At 39.7% G+C, this 26,036-nt stretch overlaps 1 protein-coding gene across 1 annotated transcript in view; it reads left to right on the forward strand.

Annotated features, from left to right (window-relative positions):
* EPDR1 (ependymin related 1) overlaps positions 1–20,420 on the forward strand; it is a 30,763-nt gene extending 10,343 nt beyond the window's left edge. The window contains exons 2-3 of the mRNA XM_043872653.1: positions 17,444–17,652; positions 18,756–20,420. Of these exons, the coding sequence (XP_043728588.1) occupies positions 17,444–17,652; positions 18,756–18,952 (406 nt within the window). The 3' untranslated portion in view covers positions 18,953–20,420. The remainder of the gene's footprint in view (positions 1–17,443; positions 17,653–18,755) is intronic.
* Positions 20,421–26,036: the final 5,616 nt, after the last annotated feature.

Raw genomic sequence — 26,036 nt, forward strand, 5'->3', positions numbered from 1 at the left:
CACTCCCTTGTCATGAGTCTCACTCTAAAGCGAATGCCTCTAATTTGTAAGTTAAGTCTCCTACAGGCTGCTGGTTTAACAAAGACACACTATCATGTTCAGTAAATATTTCTCTGACCTATTTTATAAAGAATTTATTCTGATCAGGATGAGTCTTAAACTTCCCCAGCTTAGTGATTTATACTAATAGATTGCCTAATATTTAACCATCTTTGCATTCCTGAAATAAATTATATTATTATGTATTATTTTTAATAGTCTGATTGATTTGCTAACATTTAATACTTGTTTTTAATCCATAGCCATAATTTAATTTGATCTATAGTTTATATTTTTGTGTTTTCTATATTTTAATGTTAGAGTTTAATAGTTTTGTAAAAGAACTGGCAATCTTTCTGTATTTCTGTATGCTCTATAGCCTTGAGGTTGGAAAAAACTGATTCATGAAACCATGTGGACCCATCTCTTTTTGAAGAAGTAATTCTTTGATCTCTTTTTAAGATCAAAGATCTAAGATCTCACTAGGCTTTTATAAGGATTTTTCCTCTAGTTTTTGACCAGCTTACCTTTCTGCTTAAGTCTGAATCAGTTTTGGTTGTTTATATTTTCCTAGAAAATCTTTTACTTAATCAACATTGTATTTATCATCATAACAAGTTGGTGCATGGTATTCTCTTAACTCTCAAAAAAACTTCACCTTATCTATCAATATCCCCTTTTCTTCCCAATATTTAAATTTTCTTTTTTTTCCTCTAAATTACATTTTAACAATAAGCTAATGGATTTGTGTGATGGTTTTATGGTTTATTATTCATTTATGTTTTACATCCAATATCTTCTTTGTTAAGAATAATTTTTGTGAATTAAATTTCAGTGTCTACCCATATTTTGAAAAGTTTTGAAGCAGGGTTATAGTGGAGCACACACTCCACTGCAGGTAGAAGGGCATGCCATGACCAGTACATACCCCAGATTCCTTTCATCCATGAGCTACTCACAGCTCTTCTCTCATCAAACACTGTTTACAGTGCTTCTCCTGCTTCTCACTCTCTCTGGTTTGGAAAATTTTCCCTAATATGGGCATTGGACGTTCCCCCACCATCAATGGTTTCCTTCTGAAGCAGTACCTCTTGAACCGAGAGGTACTGAAGAATCAGACCCCTAGCAGGGTGACTGCATTGCCCTCAGACTTTCCAAAGAAAGGAGGAACTCTTGGGACAAATGGCTCCCAAACAGAAGCAGCAGCTGCCCCTGGACAAAAAGACTGCAGCTTCTTGGGTGACCCCTGTCCTTTCATGGCAGGTTGTTTTGTTGTTAAAGTTAGGTCTACTGGGAGGGGTCCAGAGTGTGAATTCTGCCAGTGAGTGAGGACCCTCTTCTGGGTTTGAGTTTTCACTATATCTTCACTTCACATGGTGGGCATGGTCAGCTAGCTCTTCGACATTTCTTTTTATCCATTCATAAATTTTATAAAATTTGAGGGAGACCTATCAATCCTACCAAAGTTATTATTAAAAAGGAAGGCCACAACTTATTCCAAATGTTTTTTCATACCAGGATTATATGATAACAAAATCAAGCAATACATTGTAAGAAAATCACAAATTTTTCCATAAGTATAGATGTAAACATTCTTTTTTTAAATAAATTTATTCATTTTAATTGAAGGCTAATTACTTTACAATATTGTGTAAACATTCTTTTTTTTTTTTTTTGTAAACATTCTTAATAAACTATTAGCATATTAAATCCAATAGTGTATTTGTGTGTGCTCAGTCGCTTAAGTCATGTCCGACTCTTTGTGACCCTATAGACTATTGCCTGCCTGGCTCCTCTGTCCATGAGAGTCTCTAGGCAAGAATAGTGGAGCACGTTACCATGCCCTCCTCCAGGGACTCTTCTGACCCAGGGATTGAACCTGCGTCTCCTACGTCTTCTGCATTGTAGGCAGATTCTTTACCCACTGAGCCACGTGGGAAGCTTTAAATCCAACAGTATGTAACTTTATATACATATATATATATATATATATATATAAAATGGATCATTGATCTAGTGGTGATTATGCAAGTTTGATTTAATGTTAAAAATTCAGTCAATACAGCTCACTATATTTATAGAATAAAAAAGAAAAATTATACAGTCATCTGAAGAAATACAGAAAGATCATTTGGTAACATTCAACATCCATGGCAGGCAGGCCCTGAACCCAGCCCCAGCAGGGCCTTACTTCTGCCTCTGAGAGCTACTATGTGAATTTTTTTTTTTTTAATTGGAGGATAATCCCATTCGTGAAGGCTCTTGGCCAAATCACCTTCCAAAGACCTCACTCCTAAATACTCATCTTGGGCTTTAGTTTTTCAACATAACTTTGGGGGAGAAAAAATTCAGGTCATAGGACCCAGAGAATCTGCTCTTGAGCATCTCAGAAGTCGTCAAGGAAGATGCTGGCCAATGGGAAGATAGTGGCACAGGGCCAAGGGGCTCGCGGGTTCCTGGGTCTGATGTAATCTTGTCAGCTATAGGTGAGATATAACTTATGAGGACTATAGGAGGTATCGTGAACCACCAGCCTGGTTGGTGTGGCATCCAGGAACAGCCATAATGAATGCAACGGCTTCAAGGTTGCTTGAAAATACTTGCAGGGAAGACTGTGGTGAGCAGGACCATCAGCACTGATGCCAAAGCTACTAAAACATTGGCCCCAAGTCCCTTAATGGGACACTTCTTGTATCCTTTGGAATCATAAGGCCTGCTGCCCAGAGTGTCTCACTCAGAAGCCAGTGACCCAGGATCCAAGCTGGAAAAGGCAGACATTCATCTGAGGAAGATGCCCGACCACCATGGAGCTATTTGAGTTGGCTGAAGTCAAGTGGAAACAGCACCTGCTTCAGAATCTCCAGGACAACTCTTGGCAGAGAGGCCCTGGTGGAAGTGGGGAGGCAGAGGCAGAAAAGGTAGAGAAAGCCCAGGGGGATAGAAATTCTCATTTCAGGAGAAACAGGCAGTGGACCAGTGGAAATTCTATAGCCTATGCTCTTGGGAGCAAAGGATGCTGGGGAGAGAATCCACCTCATATTCATACCCACTGAGATGCCACGTTGTGTGCTGTGTTCTGGCGTGGTTTACATGTTTCCTCTGGATGTGGGAGTCCTCCCTTTCAGTCCCGCTCTTTGTAACAGATTCTATTTTGGACAGTGATTCCCCTTGCAGCCAGTGTTGGTTATTGTCTGGCTTACCCCTGAGACCCCAGAGGAGCCACCCTCCTGCAGGCTTGGTCCTCTTTGGGATCTGCTTTTCTGGTGCCAGAACACAGTTTCTTTTGTAAAAGACAAGTATTTATTTAGGTCCCACTTGGTATGTGGAAAAGAATTTAAAGTGTTTGGATGGCTTCTCGTCTTTCCTTCTTTCACCACGCTGTCAAGCCTCTAAAAGGTCAACTTCTTCGCTTGTAAAACACAGAGGAATTTTTATAGTGTGTTTGTATAAACTGCTAAGTAGCTTTGCCACAGTGTCCTCTGTTAAATGAGAAACATGAATTATTTTACTACTTTTATTATACACTGCAGTTTCTTTTATATTTATATTCACATTCACTTAACTTCTAAATTTGTTTCATGTTTTGGTCAGCTAGAGAATATATTCAATTAATTTTTTTCAGATACGGTATTGCTGTGGTGGTGTAATTTCAGAGATTTTGAATGTCGGAGAATTTCTTATTGTTTTTTCACATAATGATAATTTGGGGGTGCATATAATTCATTGGGTAATAATAGTATTTTTGCTTAAATTTTTTATGGCATTTAGAATTCTAGAAGTTTGATACCAAGGTAATTTTGGTTTAGTTTTAACAATTTTTTTCTGCCCAAGTCTTTGTAGACTGTATTTTGTTAACCTTGAACCTTTTTAAATTAAAAATTTTTATTGAAGTATAGTTGATTTACAATGGTTTAGGTATACAGAAAAGAGGTTCAGTTATATATATATACATATATATATATGTATATATATTTTTTCAGATTCTTTTCCATTATAAGTTATTATAACATATTCAATAGAGTTCCCTGTGCTATATAATAGGTCCTTGATGTTTATCTATTTTGTAGATAGTTGGGTATATATGTTAATCTTTGAATTTTATTAACATCTCTTGGTTAATGTGCAGTTCTAGGGAAATTTCTGGAGGCTTGATATTTTTTCTTCTCTATTTGTTCCTTGTTAAATCTCTCTCTACTTATCATGTACTGATTCTCTTACACCTGCACCCCCTCACACACATTTTTTATCTTTTCATTAGCCTTTCATCACTTTTTATGCTTCTTTCACTTGAGCTCTGGAATAGCACCTTTTAACTCACTGCTTCTGCTTTTTGTTTTTGTTGGTTCCCATAGCCAGTCTGCTTCATACTACTTTCACTGCACTTTCTATCTTGATAATCATGTTTTCATTGGAAAGCTATTCTTGTGGTCATACATTATTCCTTTTTTTCTTAAATGCAAAGTCCCAAACCCCAGTGACAGTGGAAAATAAGCCTTGTGTCTGTGCTGCTGACCGTCGGCTGCGAGGCTGCGCGTGTGTGTCACAGCGTAGTGTGTGCCGTGTGCTGAGTCTCTTCATCGTGCTCAACTCTCTGCGACCCCACGGACGGTAGCCCGCCAGGCTCCTCTGTCCATGGGATCTCCAGGCATGAGTACTGGAGTGGGTTGCCTTGCCCTCCTCCAGGGGATCTTCCCGACCCAGACATTGAATCCGTTTCTTATGTCTCCTGCATTGGCAGACAGGTTCTTTACCACTAGTGCCACCTGGGAACTATTACTTTCTGCTGAAAAGCAGAGTGCTGACTATATGACCCTGACTATGCTTGTATCCTCCCAACCTCCTTAATACTCCTGACATGAAGTTTTAGAAATCACCATGTACCATGACAACATGGGTATCTCAGTACTAATGAGGCGTTTTCTTTTAGTGGTGGTAGAAAAAAAACCCTCCTTGAATTATTGCCTCATGAGAAATTTTTTATTATTATCTTTCATCAGATGAAAGAATATATGCCTACACATTGCCAGTATTCATCCAGATACATTTTTTTGGGGGAAAAAAATCTCTTTAGCTTCTTGAGCATCCTTTTCTTCTTTTGAACTAGAATCCAAGTAGTGGAGGCCCATCACCTTACAGCTTCTTAAATTGCACACATAATTATTCTTTGACTTGACTTTTCCTAGGGCTGCATTCTCAAGTAATTGAATTTTCCTTTTGTTATATGCGGTTGGCATCAGCCTGCATGATGAGTTGGTGTCTAACACGACAATGTTGAAATAGTGTTTTTCTTTTATGTCTCATGATTACTGTAGGGTGTAACTCGATCTTGGTATACGCCAGAATGTCAAGTGGCCGCAGCTCAGTTCTTCCTGCTGAGAGTCAGAGAGCCGGCATGCATTACTAATCTATCATACTGCATATTAAACAAATCCAAAATTTGTCCAATTTCTTCCATAAAAGCCAAAGTACTTTTGTAATCACAAAATAATATTTGTCCACTCCCTTTTCTGTAATTTAGTATATCTTGGATGGCCAAGTACTTCTACGTGAATGGGAAAAATCATTCCTTTCCCCTGTGGAAGGACACAAAGAGTGTGCTGTTAGTGAATTAGAGTGAGTCTGATTGGAGATCACAATTTGGGTTTGATCATGGCATCATTATTTACTACTAAATTATGCTCCGAGCCTCATATTTTCTCATCCACTTTTTTTAAATGAAAAAAGCTAATAATGTCAGCCAGCTGAATTTGCCAGTTTGTAACTTCTGCCCTATACTGTTTTTTTTTTTTTTTCTCTGACTACCCCAATTCAAGACAGAAAAACTGTTGGCTTTTGGCTGTGAAGGCAGTAGCTTTTGGGTTCATTTATGCCCAGGCCAGGCTCTGGTATTTTGAGTCCTAGGATTAACCAAATCCTTGTACGCTGCTCCTTCTGGAAGGCTCTCATAGACTTGTTGTTATAAGGTATCCAATAGGTAATATCTATGAAGTATTCCTTTTTACTTATTTCTTCTTTTGGCTGCAGAAAAGTTGACTGTCATTGGCTTAAATTAAAAGGATGTTTGTTGTTTACTTCAGAATTATGGTGATATGTGTTTGTAGGTTTGACTCAGCAGTTTCATCAGGGGTCCTGGTTCTTCTCCATCCATCCACTCTGCCACTCTCAGTATGCTGACTCATAGTTGCAAGAGGGTACGCTGACATGTTGCCTGATGGCTGCCTTGACTCCAAGTCTTATGTTCTTACTCAACTATGTTCAAAGAAAATGAAGGAAGTGGAACAGAGATTCTCCTCTCTTTTTTATGAGAGCAAAGAAATTTCCAAAGGATTCCCTTTCCCCATAGACTTATTTTTAGGTCTTCAAGACCAGAACTGATAATACTCCTAGCTTCAAAGAAGACTAAGAAAATGAGTATATGAGTATACTTTCTCAGCCTCTATATTGAGAGGCAGGTCAGGAAGAATGGGTGAGAATGCCTGCTATGTCTTCCACAAAAGGCCTTATTATGCCTCAGAAGTGCTGTCTCTATCTCTCCATTTCATCTGAATGAATTAACCTTTTGCTACATAGTAGATTGCATCTTAATGTGTACATGTTAAGTGAATAGTTTACTTGTTAAACATTAACTGATTATGGCAAATACAACTGTAATCAGACTTTCCTATAAAGCTATAAATCCTTGCATTTATGCAATAATTTCACATTCATTATCTAAAATTGTCTTCATAATAATGCTATGAGATTTAAAATTTTGGTCTCTCTTTACATATGGAAAATATAGAGTTTAAAATTATGATGATATAGTTCACCATTGGTAGACTGTGATCCTTAATTCCTTGACCAAAGCTTCTTTACAGTGCTTTTAACACTGTAATGTCTGTAAACATTATCCTGAGGTAGGAAAATTAGACAGAAAGGTTTTCTCCCATTTTCTCATAGTAGCATACACTTTTAGTATCTTTTCTAATGGGAGGAAATTAATGATACTCTACACGCAGTTAAAAATTCCACTGTTCCGTTTTGGGAAATAGTAGTACCTCATATCAGAGAGGTACTGGAGGTACTGGAGGTACCGTTTTGGGAAATGTAGTACCTCATATCAGAGAGGTCCCTGGAGAATCCCAGGGACGGGGGAGCCCGATGGGCTGCCGTCTATGGGGTCGCACAGAGTCGGACACCACTGAAGTGACTTAGCAGCAGTACCTCATATAATATAAAATGGGAATTTCCTTTTGATCCAACAATCCCAGTTCTTAAATTTTAAATAGGAATATAAAAACAGAAAGCAAAAGGGCTTGTCTCCAATTTTTATTTAGTATTGTTTATACTAACAAACTGTGAAAATAATCTAAGTGGTCATGAGTAGGGAGCTACTGAAGCAAATTATGGTGTGTGTGTATATATACATACATACAAGAGAAATATGCATCTAATAAGTATTGTAAAGCATTGTCATGTAGGAAAATTGATGGAATCATTGATTACAAATTCCTAAATAGGAGACTGAACCCAATAGCACATGAAAAAAAGAATACATTATGATTGAGGTTTATTCCAGGAATGTAAGGATGATCCAGTTTTAAGGAATCTATAAACATCTGTGAAAGATGGATGATAAAACTCAATTAACAATCTTGATACAAAACATTCAATAAGAACAAATTGATGCTTCCTTAATATGATGAAATCTGTATCATTCTTAATGTGCTTAATGTTGAAACCATAGCCCCCTTTCCACTAAACTCAGGAAGAAAACAAGAATATCCATTAGCTCCATTTTATTTAATACTGTGTTTGATTCATTCGCCAATATAATCAGAGATAGAATATTTAGGGACATGAGAATTAGAAAAGAAGAGATAAAAATGATCTCTGCTAATGATATGGATGTAGTATACTGCAAAACACAAAAGGTCTAAAGAATAAAACTAATTCAAACAGTAAGATAATCCAGTAAGGTAATTGTATATAAAATTAGCCTGAAAAATCAATAGGCTTAATATATACAAACAATAATCTAGAAATAGCAAATAACAATGGGAGGTCTCATTTAAAACAGCAACATCAAAAACAACAAAAGACTAACTACTTATGAATAAATTTAAAGAAAATGTGAAAAATCTGTATAAGAAAAATTTCAAATACTGCTGATATATACAAAATGACAAAACAAGATTTGAAAATATGTAAAGACATGTAAGGATGGGCACAATAAAGTAAAGAAATGGTAAGGACCTAACAGAAGCAGAAGAGATTAAGGAGAGGTGGCAAGAATACATAGAACTATAAAAAAAAGGTCTTAATGACCCAGATGGCCATGATGGTGTGGTCACTCACCTATAGCTGGACATCCTGGAGTGTGAAGTCAAGTGGGCCTCAGGAAGCATTACTATGAACAAAGCTGGTGGAGGTTATGGAATTCCAGCTGAGCTATTTCAAATCCTAAAAGATGATGCTGTTAAAGTGCTGCACTCAGTATGCCGGAAAATTTGGAAAACTCAACAATGGCCACAAGACTAGAAAATGTCAATTTTCATTCCAATCCCAAAGAAAGGCAATGCCAAAGCACGTTCAAACTACCATACAACTGCACTCATTTCACATGCTAGCAAGGTTATGCTCAGAAACCTTCAAGCTAGATTTCAGCAGTACAAGAACTGAGAACTTCCAGGTGAACAAGCTGAGTTTTGAAGAGGCAGAGGAACCAGAGATCAAATTGCCAACATTTATTGGATCATGGAGAAAGCAAGTGAAAGTGAACGTTGCTCAGTCATGTCTGACTCTTTGTGACCCCATGGACTATACAGTCCACGGAATTCTCCAGGCCATAATACTGGAGTGGCTAGCCTTTCCCTTCTCCAGGGGATCTTCCCAACCCAGGGATCGAACCCAGGTCTCCTGCATTGCAGGCGGATTCTTTACCAGCTGAGCCACAAGGGAAGTCCAAGAACACTGGAGTGGGGAGCCTATCCCTTCTCCAGGGGATCTTCCCAGCCCAGGAGAACCTGCATTGCAGGTGGATTGTTTACCAATTGAGCTACAAGTTCCAGAAAAACATCTACTTCTGCTTTATTGACTATACAAAAGTCTTTGACTGTGTGCATCACAACAAACTGGAAAAATTCTTAAAGAGATGAAAGTACCAGAGCACTTTACCTGTCTCCTGAGAAATCTGTATGTGGGTCACGAAGTAACAGAACCGGACATGGAACAACTGACTGGTTCAAAATTGGGAAGGGAGTATGGCAAGGTTGTATATTGTCACCCTGTTTAACTTCTATGCAGAGTACACCATGTGAAATGCCAGAATGGATGAAGCACAAGCTGGAATCAAGATTGCCAGGAGAAATATCAACAATCTCAGATATGCAGATGATACCACTCTAAAGGGAGAAAGTGAAGGGGAATTAAAGAGCCTCTGATGAGGGTGAAAGAGGAGAGCAAAAAATCTGGTTTGAAATTCAACATTCAAAAAACTAAGATCATGGCATCCAGTCCCATCACTTCATGGCAAATAGAAGGGAAAAAAGTGGAAATTTTTTCTTGGAAATTATTTTTTTAGATAGAAAGATTTTATTTTCTTGGGCTCCAAAATTACTGTGACTACAGTGACTACAGCCATGTAATTAAAAGACGCTTGCTCCTTGGAAGGAAAACTGTGACAAACCTATTAGCATATTAAAAAGCAGAGACATCACTTTGATTCCAAAGGTTTGTATAGTTAAAGCTATGGTTTTTCCAGTAGTCATGTATGGATGTGAGAGTTGGACCATAAAGAAGGCTGAGTGCTGAAGATTTTTCAAATTGTGGTGCTAGAGAAAACTCTTGGACTGCAAGGAGATCAAACCAGTCAATCCTAAAAGAAATCAACCCTGCATATTCATTGGAAGGACTGTTGCTGAAGCTGAAACTCCAATACTTAGGCCACCTGATGTGAAGAGCAGACTCATTGGAAAAGACTCTGATGCTGGCAAAGATCGAAGGCAAGAAGAGAAGGGGGTGGCAGAGGATTAGATGGTTAGATAGCATCACTGACTCAATGGACATGAATCAGAGCAAACTGGCAGATTGTGGAAGACAGAGGAGCCTGGGTGTGCTGCAGTATGTGGGGCTGCAGAGTCAGACACAACTTAACAACTGAATGACAACAAGGACTTTTTTTTTGTTTGCGGGGAAATAGGATAACAATATCATACAGGTATCCATTCTTCCTTGGAGTAGGAAATGGCAACCCACTCCAGTATTCTTGCCTGGAGAATGCCATGGAGAGAGGAGCCTGATGGGCTACAGTCCATGGGGCTGCCGAGAGTCGGACACGACTGAGCAACTGAGCACTATTCTAGTCATTGTGGAAGGGAAGTGACTGGGAGGGGCCAGAGAAGACTTCAGAGGTGCCACAACTGGATATGGATGGGGGATCCCAGTTCTTCAGTTTGTAAATTTTATCATGCTCTACACTTTAGATTTATGCAGTCTACTGTATGTTCATTATGCTAACCCCAAAAGGAAAATGTGTTGTTTTTTAAAAATCCTGACATTTCTTACTTATCAGATTGGCACACATCCAAGTTTAACAGCATGATCTGTTGGCAAGACTACAAAGGAAACAGGTGCTCTCATTTATTACTGACAGAAGTGCAAAATTGTACAACTCTGTAAAAAGAAATTTGATAATATTTAACAAAATGCTGTTGTCCTTGTAGTTTCATACCAGTGATTTATTCAAAATGTATACCTCCAAAATGGCACAAGATAATTTGCTGTGGTGTTTGGGGCAATATAATAAGAATGGAAACAAGCCAGTGCTCACCAGTAGGAGACTGACTAAATAACCAACACTACTTACACACAATAAACTACTGATATGACCATAAGAAAGAATTATGATAACCTCAGTGTATTAATAGAGACTAGAACAAGCAAGGTGCCAAAAGTATATATAGTATTCTACACTTTTTATAAAGAAGAGAGAGCAGTAAGAGTACATACATGTGTTTGCTTATATTTTTGAAAGGAAATAAAGGAAAATAACAGGGAAGCCAATGAAAAGTGCCGTTTATCGGGAGATCAAGGGATGGGGCAGGGGTTGAGATGGGAGACGTCTCTGCATGTGTTTTTTAATATTTTTCTGAGTTCTGAAACGTGATAATTTTTACATGTTTAAATAATAAAATTAAATCAAAGAGGAAAAGTGTGAAGTCCTTGAATTGACAACAAACAAATGAACCTAATGACATCTCAACCTGGAAATGTACCCACTCAGGGAATAGGCTTAATCCAAGAGAATTTTTACTGCAGCATTGAGTTGTATTCTAAGCATGAAAAGAACTACAATGAAATTTTAAACTTCACTGGGCAGTTTTATTCTTTGATAACACTTTTGAAAGTATTTCTTTTTTTTTTTTTCTCTTTTTTTTTTCATGCTTAACTACCAAGTCTTACAAAATTTTCAGCCCAATATGACGGGAACTGGCAGGGATGTGCGGAGGCAAAATATAGACATATAACTTCCTGAATGATGAAACTGAAGAGATTTAGATGATGCTCTGTAAAATAGACTTCTTTGGCAAGTTGATTATTTTGAGCTGAAGGTACTTGAGAAACACCAAATGCATAACAGGCTCTCTGACCTTCTCCTTTCTGTCTCAATAGCAGATTATAAAATTTCCCATGAGAAAGATGCCCTGTCTGGGCCAGAAAGAAAATAACATTCTTGTCACCAGGGACTGGGAGTTGACACCAGAATGAACCTGTGTGAACAAAGCCCGAGGCCCCATCCTATTCCTTAGCTCAGGATGGCCTGTATTCCTCATTTTACCTTCCTTTTTATTTATTTATTTATTTATTTATTTATTTTATTAGTTGGAGGCTAATTACTTCACAACATTTCAGTGGGTTTTGTCATACATTGATATGAATCAGCCATAGATTTACATCCCGATCCCCCCTCCCACCTCCCTCTCCACCCGATTCCTCTGGGTCTTCCCAGTGCACCAGGCCGGAGCACTTGTCTCATGCATCCCACCTGGGCTGGTGACACTTTTGAAAGTATTTCAAAGCTATTGTAGGATTAAGGAAATAAATTTGCTATGTTTTTAGATTATTTTAAGTGAAAATATATACAAACATAAAAAAATGATAAAGAATATCCTATAACATTAAATTTAGATTGGAAATACCTGTATGAACTCACGATTTTTTTTTTTTTTAATGTACAAGGCCCCAACCACTAAAATATTCTCAAAACAAAGACATCCCAATGACAATGAGCACATCTAGGGCCCTGATGTTGGTTTCCAAGTTATTTCCCAGTTAGGTTCAGGGATCCTTAGAGAAATGACTGATCTTAGATTTGGTGCAAGAAAAGTCTAAGATGAGTCTGGGACACTTGTGTCACAGAAGGCCCTGCGTCACTCAAAGACTAATGGAGTCATGTTATAAGTCACAAATATCAGGTAGAAGGAGCTCCTACTGACAAAATTGGGATAATTTGAGCATCAGATGGAATAATGACTTTAATCATTTGTTGTATGTTAAATAAAAACCCAAGAGTGCAGAATGATACTAGATCCATGGATAACTAGATTCATTTGCTACACCACTGGTAACATTGTATCAGCCACCAGTGAAATAATTGATTCAGGAAATGGTTTTACCTAAAATGATTGGGTGACAGATATTTTCAGCATCACAAGGTATTACCCACCAATTACTTGGCAGTTGGGGCTTCCCAGGAGGCTCAGTGGTAATGAATCTGCCTACTAATGTAGGAGACACAAGAGACACGGGTTATAGCCCTGAGTCAGGAAGATCCCCTGGAGGAGGAAATAGCAACCCACTTCAGCATTCCTGCCTGGAAAATTCTATAGACAGAGGAGCCAGGCAGGCTATAGTCCATGGGAGTCACAAAGAGACAGACACAACTTAGCAACTGAGCATGCACACACTTTGGCAATTGCAAAAAGAAATGCCTTTATGATGGAGACATTTGGAGTAATTACATGACTTGGTGATCAAAGTTGGTAGCATTAATAGTGGAATGCGACATCACCTGTCTTCTGATGTGATAGGACATGAAGTACAGAGTCTTATTTGTAAGAGACATTTGGAAAATAGAGCAAATATGATGAAATGTAAAAATTGTTGAATTCAAAATGGCAGATAGAAGGGTGATCATTGTACTAGTCCCTTCAATTCCTGCATTTTTAAAATATTTCATAGTAAATTAGGAAAAATGATTTGACATCTGTATTTTTTGGACATACTTGGAAGAATGTTGTTTTTGTTGTTGTTTAGTTGCTAAGTCATGTCCAACACTTTTGTGACCCCATGGACTATATAGCCCACCAGACTCCTCTGTCCATGGGATTTCCCTGGCAAGAAAACTGGAGTGGGTTGCCATTTCCTTCTTCAGGGGATCTTCCTGACCCAGGGATGGAACCCATGTCTCCTGCATTGGCAGGCAGATTCTTTACCACTGAGACTCCAGGAAAGCCCACTACCAAGGACAAACTGTTGAACTTAAAATACAGGTTAGAAAATGTATATATAACTATTTTTGTAAAATGTGGTTCATACACTAAAAATTAATGTATTTGCACACTTATGTTCATAGCAGCACTATTTACAATCCCAAAAGATGGAAACAACCCAAGTGTTCATCCTCGAATGAATTAATAAAAAATATGTGATCTATACATTCAGTGGAATATTAGTTAGGTTTATAAAGGACATGCTACACTATGGATGAATCTTGAGGACATTGTGCGAAATGAAATAGCCCAGTCACAAAAAGGTATGATTCCACTTATGTGAAGTACTCAGAGTAGTCAAGTTCATAGGGACGGAAAATAGAATGGTGCTTGCCAGGAGCTGGGGAAGGAAGAAATGTGGAGTTGTTTAATGGGTATGGCATTCCAGTTTTGCAAGATGAAAAGAGTTATGGAGATTGGTTGCACAACAATGTGAAAGTACTTAACACCACTGAACTGTACACTTAAAAATGGTTAAGGTGTTATATTTCGTGTTATGTGTATTTTACAATTAAAATTAAAATTGAGAAATCAGAAGACACACATGCACAGAGTTGTTATTTCTGTAAATTAGAGTTTCAGTTTTTAGGGAAATGGATTTTTCAGGAAACAACAGAAATTGTCCATGCAGTCTGAGAATTTTATCAGAAGCCACAAAAATCCTTTGTCCCACAAGGTGAGAGGCAAAATGGCGCCTGGGCACTACTCCTCTGCAGTCGGGCTGCTGTGGAAAGCTTGGCCTGCCGACCCTTCCGCTGGGCCTGGAGAGCCTGAGATCCCGGCGTCGGGCCTCCTGGGAACAGTGCTTGGCTTGGTGTCTGGCCAGCGAGGAGGCTGAGTTTGCAGGCTGTTTTCAACCCAGGGCTGGCCTGCCTGCCTCGTCCTTCACACCCATTCTAGCCCCCCACCTTGCTTGACTGCAACCCAGGGGTGTGGTTTGTGACTCCTGTCCTCACAACTTCCTTCTCTTCAGAGCCAGGCTTTGATCTCACCTCCCAGGATCCAGTTTCTGTTGAAGTCTGTTACTCTTTCAGATCCACGGGTTATTACCCGCACAGCATCCCAGACAGATGATTCATTTCAACCCTGGCTGATCTCTGCATTGTGACCTTCTGGCTTAATTGGGCTCCAGGCCCCTTTATCCTGGCTGTGGTAGAGAACCCACATCTTGACTGTGAATATGTTCATATAAACATACAAGCCATGAACATCTTCTTTTCCAAAACTTTGAATGGGGCAGTGCTAGCATTAATATCCATATGGAATTTTGAAAAGATGATTATACAGTTCTATTTTGCTTCCCATTCAATTAATATTTTCTGTTTTACTTAAGGCACTGTCAACATAACATCAGTATCAGACTATGCCCTCTTTTTTTTCAAATTAAATATTTTGAAAACTTGGAAAAGTACAGAGAACATCATAACAAAACACCTGTGTTCAGACCACCCAGAAATAACAAATGTTAACCTTTTGCAGTGATTGTTTCAAGTCTAGAATTCTCGTTTTTAAATTAAATTTTACTTCTGTGTATGGACAGAGCTGGCAAACAGTGAGGTTGGCAGAGCTCCTTTTCTGCTGCCCTCCCCTCCTGCCCCACAGGTGACTGACAGGCGTCCATCCGTGCCCTCGGCTCTGCCGCGGTCTGTGTGGTGCCTCTCTTAGAACAGCTGTGCTGGCAGCTGTTCCCGGGGCTCTCGATGGAACAGTGGAATCCTCAGCTGTATTAGAAATGAGTCCTGGTTATGAGTCACACAAAAAGTTCCAAGCATAAAAAGGAAAGTTATTAGAACAAAGGAAAGATCATAATTCTGCAGATGGATCTGTAGGCACTGGGCCTCAGAGAGGAAATACATTCAGAAAATGAATAGCTGTTGGAATCCCAGCTTGTTGCTGCTTCTCTGTTCCTTCTTTACTTTTAGTTCACCTATTGCAAATTAGCCTCCCATGACTTCTGAGTTTACGTATGACACGACAGCCATGAGAAGTGACTGACTAGCAGACGTTTGGTATCAATTCCACACGTCTGAATGAGAGACAATCTGGTTGTTCCCCCACCTCCCCACCCCTCCCCAGGTCAGATGTCCCCCAGTGGTCTATGAAGCTCTGTGGAGGGTGACCAGCTCACACACATAAACATGGCTGCTAGGCTTCCACTTTTGTGCTCATGTGGATTCTCAGGCTGAGTTTCAAGAAGGAAGCCCCTCTTTCCTGCACCTGGCTGCATATCTTTCAGTTGCATACAGCTAGAGTATCAACCAAAGCTTAGGAATGACTGTCTAGCCTAAACACATTAAACTTGGGGAAGCACAATAAGATGAAGCTGATGGTGAGAGAAGGAGGATGGAGACAACCACTCCTCAGGCCGTACAGCATAGGTGCTGCTCTCACTGAAAGGGTCATGGAGCAGGATTTGTGTATGAACAAGGAATCCCCCTATGATGACTGGACTGTGCTCTAAAGTTGATGCTAATATTTCTGTATTCCTTCCATGAATGTTTAGACTCTGATGTGCCACAGTCCAACTCCAAACTCCTCCAAAGGACTTATAGTTTGATGTGAACCCTGCTTCTATATGAGAGATTTGCTCCATTTTTGAGCAATAGTGCATAAAATGAACACTTCCATTTCTTCCTCCAGTCCCTCACACTTCTCAAAGTCTGTGCTTGGGTTTTATTCTCATAAGACATGTCAAACATTTACTGGAATAAGCAGGGTCAATATTTCTAAATACATAAAATGAGGTTATATTCAAATTTTTATGCTAGCTCATAGAAAATGGAAGTATAATACTAATAATGGTACTATTTGACCATTAGAAAGTTATCATTTACAATATTGTTTTGAAGAAGATAAATTTCAACCCCTGACTTGAGATGGAAAACAGGCATCCTCCGGGGGTCTGTGGGGTGGAGTGAGCCTTGTGTACCACGGATGAGCTGTTGACTATTGTTATTTTCTCATGGAAAGCTATTTCTCTGGGCTCTTCTGCTTTCAGATGTTTTGAATTTCACTTTTGAAGTCAGGATTGCAACCTCACACTGGGTCAGCAAAAGTGCCCCGAGTTTTAGACTGACAGCTGTAGGCATGGAAGCTCAGCGAGCTTCATCCAACATCAAGATGGCTTAGTTTTAAGAAAGATACAAGGCTGATGACCACACAGCATGCAAGGTGATGGCAGGTGGTCTGTGAGCTCAAGCACAGCCTGGGAATACTGCCGGCTTGCTCTGCACAAAGTGTGTGCACTGGGCGTGCGGGATGAGGCTGAGAGCATGCAGACAGACTCCATCCAGCGACGCCCTTTGACTGGGGTCCCTCAGCTTTTGTCCTTGCCTGTCTCAGCTCATTCCCAGCGCAGCTGCTCCTCACTGAAGCCCGTCCCTGTGATGACAGTTGAGACAGTGGGGCCCAGTTGTCTGGTACATCCTCAACTCTTGTCGTCCTGTCTAGAGCATATCCCTCGTCCCTGACTCATTGCTGCAAGGACTCAACTAAGGTCAAGAGTCAAATCCTCCTGTGTCTCTAAGGCTAAAATGTCACAAACCAGCTGCTAACTCAAGGCCTCCTCACCTCCTCATGCTTGTATCCCAAGCAGAGAGTCTGTCATACAGTAGGTACTTGATAAGTTAATAGGTAATTGATAGGTAATTGCCTCAGGAATATTCAGTTTTGACCTCTGAGCTTTATTTTATATTCAAGTTGTTTGGGTGCCTAGTGTTTATAAATAAGTAAATAACTGCCTCACAAGCAAAACTACTTTTTTTTCTATTTTAACAGTAATTTGTATCAAAGGCCTTTGACTTTTATGCTGATAAAAGACATGGTGATTGAAACATAAAGTCCTGAATGTTCTCTCTTAATCTGTCTTCCAGATTATTTGAATATATTTTGCTCTATAAGGATGGAGTGATGTTTCAGATCGAACAAGCCACCAAACAGTGCTCCAAGATCATCCTGACAGAGCCCTGGGACCCTCTGGACATTCCTCAGAACTCCACCTTTGAGGACCAATACTCCATAGGGGGGCCCCAGGAGCAGATCACTGTCCAGGAGTGGTCGGACAGAAAGTCTGCCAGATCATGTAAGGGTTCAACAAAGTATTCAAGTATTGCATCTCAAGAGGCAGGAAGGGAAAAAACATTTAAGCTCATTAAGGAAGGTAGTCATTAATAAGGAAATTTAGAAGCTTAATCAAGTTGTTTAACTCCATTGAAGTGCTCACGTGTACTCTGTTAGTTGTGTAGTGCAGGGATCTCAGCATCGCATTTGAAACCCCTCAGCCTTCTAAGGCCCCCCTGTAACTTTCTCCACTTTGACTGTTAAGGGATGCCCCCAAGGCCTGTGACATGTTTGTCTAAGGCACATGTGAGAATTGGGCACCTACTTTTCCTTCCCCCAAAACACTAACTAAAGTTGTAGTGACCCGATCGACCGCCATTATGTGTCTTTTGTGCAGAGATGTGAAGCTCTTCTCTGCAATGCTGCCCACACACCTTCCCCAAGAGTGTTTCATAAACACAGGCCTTTATTGCTGTGGAAAACAGTATGATGGTTCCCTCTGAAATTAAACACAGAATTATCATATGACTTAGTAATTCTACTTTTTTGGCATATACCCCAAAGAACTGAAAGCAAGGACTTAAAGAGATATTTATACATCCATATTCACAGCAGCAGTATTCATAATAGCCAGAGGTAGAAACAACCCAAGTTTCCATCAGCAGACACATGAGTAGACAAAGGTGGTGTGTACATACAGTGGAATATTACTGAACTTTAAAAAGGAAGGAAATTCTGCTACACACGACAACATGGATGAACCTTGAGGACATTATGCTAAGTGAAATAAGCCAGTCACTAAAGGGCAGATACTGTATAATTTCACTTAAATGAGTTATGTAGACTAGTCAGACTCAAAGAGACAGTAACTAGAATGGTGGTTGCCAGGGGCTGGGGGAGAGGGGAATGGGGCATTAGTGTTTGGCGGGCACAGAGTTTCAGCTGGGGGAGATGGAAAATCTCTGAAAATGGATGATGGCAGTGCTTTCATAACAATGTGACTGTACTTAGTGCCATAGAACTGTACTTAAAAGTGGTTAAAATGCTACATTTTACCACTATTAAAACATACTGTATTTTGCCTGTCTTCTACATTAAAGACTCAATCTTCCTTCCTCGTTATAGATGAAACTTGGATTGGCATTTATACCGTCAAGGATTGTTATCCTGTCCAAGAAACCTTCACCAAAAATTACAGTGTGATATTGTCCACACGGTTTTTCGACATACAGCTGGGCATTAAAGACCCATCAGTGTTCACCCCGCCAAGCACATGCCAGACAGCCCAACCAAAGAGGATGAGTGAGGACTGCTCCTGGTAAGCCTACAAACACCGAAGGGACAGCATCGGACATCAGATACCAGCGGCCCCACCTCCAGCCAGATTTGAGACTTGAGAAATGAGAGTCTTCGTTGGAGATAAATATCATAATTCTTTGATATGCTTTTTTTGTATGTATGGTTTTTGACTACTTGGGCTAGGTTTAAAAAAGGAATGGAATGGAGAATATGTAGTAACATATAAAGAGATGGCAAACACAGGGACCTCAGGTATTTCCAGAGCCTGTCTGGACCCTGCGCTTTCTGTGTATGCAGGTGTATAGGTGATGTGGTGGCATACGCAGGATGAGGGGAGGGTCATCAGGGGTGAATGTGTTATTACTGACATTACTGGGACTTGCTGGATTGCTGGCACATCGTGATAAAAAGAGCAGATTGACTGTGGTCAGTGTTAATATTAAATTTTAAGCTCTCTATACACACTGGCCCCCTTATTGCCTATGCCAGGATAGGGATTGCTTCCACTGCTCCATCCCTCCAGCACCTCCTCCTTTTCCCCCACCCTGTGCTCCCTTGGTCTCTGACACAGTGATCTCTGAAAGTCCCTTCTGGCCTTAAGAGCTTTATGGCATGACCCAATCAATGTAAATACTTGGGGAGGAAATAAAAGGCTATAGTACAAAGAAATGATTCCTCTAAAGATATATTTTTACATAGGAGGGTTTGGAAAATCTTAATGTCTATTTCTGGGTAAGCATGAGCCATATATTCTTCCTTTTTTCTATGCAAGAGTATTGATATGTGTGCTGAATCAACTTGTCAAGAGACCTAAAGAGACAGGTAGCATTCTAAAAATAGCACCGAACAGGGATTCAGGAGACTGTTGTTTCTGAAATCCAGGATGAGAATTCCCTTGTACTAGAGCTCCTTTGATTCGCTAGATAGACTGTGCTTCCTCTAACATCCCTGGGGCAGCATTTCATAACCTCTTTGTTGGTCTGACTTCTGCTCATCCTTCCCAGGTCAGCTCATGCATGGCCTTCAGAGGCTGCTCCCAAGCCTGGACTGGGTGCACCTCGTAGCTTGAACAAGTTATTCTGATAATGCTTACTAGGCTGTGTCAAAATTTCCTGCTTCCTGGACATTCTGACTCACTAGCCTGACTATGAGTGCCATGAGTATGGCTACCATGTTCTGTTTACTTTTATATGCCCAGCACTAAGTGCCTAGCACATGGTCGGTGCCCTGTAGTTTGGAGAATGGAGAATGCTAGCCTCTCTGGTCCTTATTTCCTCATTTGCTAAATGGGATTGGGTTTGCTGATTTCTAGGGAGACATCTAGTAATAAAATTTATCATTCTAGATTCTTTCTAATATTGTGTTTTATCTGGCCATCTATCTATCCATCATCTATTGCCAGGAGAAATGTGTGACACCTATGTTATGCTGAAAACAATCTGTATCATTTACAGTTTATCTATACTGTTTCAATAAACAGATTTAATTGCACTTCTCAGTGTTCTTTGATATATTTGTTTTTGTGATAAATATGTATTCAGTTCAGTTCAGTCGCTCAGTCATGTCCGACTCTTTGCGACCCCATGGACTGCAGCACACCAGGCTTCCCTGTCCATCACCAACTCCCTGAGTTTACTCAAACTCATGTCCATTAAGTTGGTGATGCCATCCAACCACCTCATACTTTGTGGTCTCCTTCTTCTCCCACCTTCAATCTTTCCCGGAATTAGGGTCTTTTCAAATGAGTCAGTTCTTTGCATCAGGTGGCCAAAGTATTGGATTTTCAGCTTCAGCATCAGTCCTTCCAATGAATATTCAGGACCGATTTCCTTTAGGATGGCTGGTTGGATCTCCTTGCAGTCCAAGGTACTCTCAAGAGTCTTCTCCAACACCACAGTTCAAAATATGTATTATCTTATAATAAATATGGCTATCAGTTCAGTTCAGTCACTCAGTCGTGTCTGACTCTTTGCGACCCCATGGACTGCAGCACACCAGGCTTCCCTGTCCATCACCAACTCTTGGAGCTTACTCAAATTCATGTCCATCGAGTCAGTGATGCCATCCAACCATCTAATCCTCTGTTGTCCCCTTCTCCTTCCACCTTCAATGTTTCCCAGCATCAGGGTCTTTTCAAATGAGTCAGTTCTTTGCATCAGGTAGCCAAAGTATTGGAGTTTCAGCTTCAGCATCAGTCCTTCCAATGAATATTAAGGACTGATTTCCTTTAGGATTGATTGGTTGGATCTCCTTGCAGTCCAAGGGACTTTCAAGAGTCTTCTCCAACACCACAGTTCAAAAGCATCAATTCTTTGGTGCTCATGGCTATGAGGCATGAGCCTTATATGGCTTATATATGGCTATAAGGCAGTCAAAACACTCCTCTAATGAATAAAGTGCTTCCTAAGATCTACACCAAATTCATTATCTTTTCTCAAAAGCTTGCTTTTCCTCTTTAAAGTCCCAGTTTCCTGGGTCAGAAGCCTCAGAGTCATTCTTGACCCATATTTTCTCCTTCAATCTTCATAAGCACTCAGTGTCCTCAGTTTCACCAAAATAGTTCTTAAGGGTACAGACTCTTGTCCATCCCCTCAGTCACACCCATATCCCAGCTCTTAGCATTGCTGACCTTTGCAAGATGTCTATACCCTCTGTCCTTTTCCTTGTTCTAGAAACCATCCTCTGTTCATTCATTCATTCATAAGCCAATCCTGAACCCCTGCTATCTCCATTGCCTATGCTGGTTCCTAGAGTCACAGAGGAGTGCACCCTGACCAAGGCCAGTATCTGGACTACACAGATGGGGGAGACTTTCACAGCTGCCTTCAAGGTGGTCCAGCTTGATAAAGCCTTAGTGAGTGTTTTACCCACTTCTTTTCTCTCCACCCACAGGATAACCCTGCTCTATTTCCCTGAGCTCTGCAATTTTGCCTTCACCCACCTCAATCTACACCACCACGCGAACGAGAAAGGAAAGGAACTCCTCTTATTTTATTCGGGACATGTGAAGTTGGCACCCTTCATTTTTCAGTTTGTCCACTTCGGGAGTTAAGCCATTTCCCAGTTAAGCTAAATCTTCCTTGCAGAAGGATTTTGTGTCCAGGGGTTCTCCACTGCCTCCAGGAAAAGCGGAGGCTCCACAGCTTGGTGCGCAAGGCCCTTTTGATTAGGCCCTGACTCCCTCTCCCGCTTCAGCTCTTGGCACTGGTCTCTCTTTTCAAATGGCCACTAGAGCCTGAGAAATGAAACCTGGGTTACTTCTGGGTGCATGGGGTTTTATCAGTCACCAATCTTGTATAAAATTCTCCAGTGGCCAAAATAGTAAAAAAATAAAAGGACTCTTGAATAGGGCAGCGACTGTTTCCTATTAACAGAGAGGAGCATCCAGTGCCTCAATTATCTGCAGATAGTCCTGACATGGACCAGGACTAGGGTTGGGTTTCACTTTGTGGACCCTCTGTCTTGTGTCTCTGACCCTTTATATTAACGTCACAGCAACTTCCTTCCACCCCTCCCAAGGCAAACTGCCAGGATCCATGCAAGTGCAGGGGTCTTCTCTACCCTTGGCCTTCAACTCTGAAGGCCCTGCTTGGGGACAGAGCCATCCCTCCCTCTCCTACTGGCTCATGTGAAATCAAGGGGGCCTGGCCTTTCTGCCCCCAAGTGCTCTGATTATCTGGGTGACTTTCTTGCCAGAGGCTTTGCAAATTGAGTTGATGCTGCATTTCCTACAACTGGAACCCAGTATTCAAAATATAAAATTATTTAAATATTTTAAAAGACAGAAAGTTTAGATCTCTGAGATTTCCTATGATGTACTGAGTTTCCCATCAAGCTAAATTCCACACCATTTGAAAACTCAATACTCACTCCTTGCTGGATTTTCCATACTAACTCCATCCTCTCAGTGTTCCCTCAGTTCTTTTAAATCGCTTTGAGCCTCCTCAGCCAAAGTCTTGTGAGTAATTTGTGAGATTTAAAGGCCTTGTGAGTGGAAAGCTCTTTAAAAGAATAAACTTAACTTTAACTTTATATATGGATATCCTAGTATCAACAATCTTTCTTTTGCGGGGGGTGTGCTACGTGGTTTGCAGGATCTTAGTTTCCTGATCTAGGACTGAACTCAGGCCACAGCAGTGAAAGCACAAAGTCCTAACCACTAGACTGCCAGGGAATGACCTCAATAAAACTTGAGAACTATGCTAGGATGATAACAACTAAAATATACTTTTATTTGTTTTAAAGCAGAATTATTAGTTCAGGAACATGTGCAGAAAAAACACTGGGCTATAATTTGTGGTATATTTTATTCGGGGAGAATGACAATTTTATATCGCTATTTTAAAATTCATATTGCTTTCATTAGGGCAAATATTAACACAGCTACCATATTTATTTCCTATTTAAAGATGAGAAGTGTAATGTATTTTCAAGAAGTGGGATATAATTGGCAGTGGATACATCTTCCCTGGTGGCTAAGATGGTAAAGAATCTGCCTACAATGCAGGAGATGTGAGTTCAATCCCTGGGTTGGGAAGATCCCCTGGAGTAGGGAATGGCAACCTGTTCCAGTATTCTTGCCTGAGAAATCCCATGGACAGAGGAGCCTGGTCCATGGGGTCACAAAGAGGTGGACACAACTGAATGCACACACACAGCCTTCTTGGTATTTGGGTAATCTGAGTATATGTGTTTGTGTGTGCTGCGCTTCGGTTGCAGCTATAACATTCCTCGTGGTATGTTGTATATTTATTTTAACGTACAATTTGCTCAAATTGGATAGCTAAGTGTTCTTTTCCTTCATCGGGGTACTTTTTGATGATAAAACAAGTACTCTTCTTATTAAAATAAGACTGCTATCATTATAATTTCACTTGAACTTCAATAAAAAAAACTAAAGAAAGCCACAATAAGTCAAAGGTTTTCTTGTGAAATGGTTTTTCAAATCTACAGTATATTATTTAATAACTTCTCAGCCTAGTTAATTAGCTTTCTCAGCCTGGAGAAAGGTTGAGAAAACATTGGTATTAGTTTCCCAACCAGGAGGCACCAACCTAAACTATTGGAAAATTCCAAGTTAACTAAATACACAAACTTGTTTGATTAACAATATAGTCTTGGGATAGTGGGGGGGGGGGCGTGGGTTATAAGAAACAGATATTTAGGGTCTCTTGATTTTGCTTCATTTTTGTGGCAGAAGTGGTACCTTTGCTGTGGAATCATGGTACAGCTGTCCTATCTTAGGAACAAGTTCCCTTAGCAAAGTCAAGTTTTCCATTAAATTCTACTGCAAAATTTAACACAGTTAAATTCCAAGAAAAACAAAGTTGTGTAAAAGCTAAACTGAAAACTTTTGATGAGAAAAAGACTAAGATAAAAGTTATTTCTGAAACATTCTGTGATCACATTAGTTGATGGGCTCCGGTGATCAACAGTTGCAATTTAGTATCTTATTATCAGGCTCCTTTGCTTTTGCAAAACAATTTGATTCTAAAGTATTAAGTGGCCTTTCCTTAGTAGCTCTGGCTGCTCCAAGGGCTTGGGGATAAAAAAGTGAAAACATAAACTGATCTGTCTTGCAAGACCTTAGGGAATTTTAATGACCTATGGGGTACAGAGTCGGACACAACTAAAGCGACTTAGCAGCAGCAGCAGCAGCAGCAGCAGCACATTAGCACCACAGGAGTGAATAAAGTGGTGTTTCAAACCCAACAAAGGTGTACACTTTCATGACATGTCTTATTGGTTAAATTTCTTTCACTTAACAGTTTTAATCAGATCAGCAACCACATGTGTTCTTATTGCCATAACTCACACTATATTAAAGAAACAATAGCACTGCAAAGATTTTAGATGGACCCCAGTACTTCTGGTAGCTTGACATTAAAGGTATTGCTTAGCTCTTTATGTGTCTAATATAAAAAATATCATGATTATAGCAATCCAATAAATTCTAGCTCATTCAATCTATGTCCCAAATAGCAAAGATAATTGAAGAGTAAGAATAAGGGTAAGAATAAAAGAATAGGAGGAGAAGGAGGAAAGGGGGAGGAGAAGCCATTTGATATATCATCATAAATTCTCAATCCAAAGTTACTGATATATATACATATATACATATATATATACATACATAAATAGACAGATAGATAGATAGATAGATAAACATGAGAACAGTTCAAGCCATACTGGAGCAGCACCTTAGAGATTTCATTTCAAATGTCTCTCTATTAAGTCATCCTAATATACAGCATTTCCAAACTGAATGTTCTTTCCTAAGCCACTAACCATTGGTCTCCTCTGTCAGAAATTTAGAATTATTTCCATGTCTGTGGATGTGTGCATCTCATAGTAGACACTGTCATTTAATGATAAAGGAAAACAGCTTGAATGAGAGAGTCTACTAGTTTGGGGGGTACTGTCTCTGCTTTTTCAGTTCAAAAAATTCAAAATGACTTTTATTTTGTCAGAACAACTAAAGTTCAGTATTCTGGTGTGTTCAAGTGTGTAGCAACTGAACCTTGGAGGACACTTCATAGTTTAACATCGTGTGGAAATTATATTATTATGTAGAGAGTTCTTATTTAAAAATGGATTATCATAAATTCTAAAAACTCATGAGTCTATTTTACTCTTTCTAAACCCCTTATCTTTCTAGTTCTGTCACGAGAACTTCGCATTTCCTGGATTAAAGGTTAGAAAGAACGGGAAACAAGTCTTTAGATGATTCAGTTAGTTCCAATAATATAAGAATGACAGATTAAAAAAAAAAGTATTTGCAGTGGGTGCTCCTAGAATGCAGATAAAAATTTCCCCAGGTTCTTGCCCTATATAACTATTTGGTATGACCAATTTGTTCAAAAATAAACTACTTAATAATTTTTCTATTTAGATAGATCCATATGTCTCTAGAAGAATGTTAGTAGCAAATTTACTTAATGAAGTCAGATACAAATAGGCTAAACTTAATTGCTCCCAAACTCAGAAATAAGGTTAAGCACTGTGATTGAAAACATAGGACCAATAAATACATAATGCATGGATAAAAGAGTTATTTAGAGATTTAAGCCATGGAAAGAGAAGGTCTGCATATTCAGGGCTGAAAAA

The sequence above is a fragment of the Cervus elaphus genome, chromosome 18 (genome assembly GCF_910594005.1).
Source record: "Cervus elaphus chromosome 18, mCerEla1.1, whole genome shotgun sequence".
Classification (NCBI taxonomy): domain Eukaryota; kingdom Metazoa; phylum Chordata; class Mammalia; order Artiodactyla; family Cervidae; genus Cervus; species Cervus elaphus.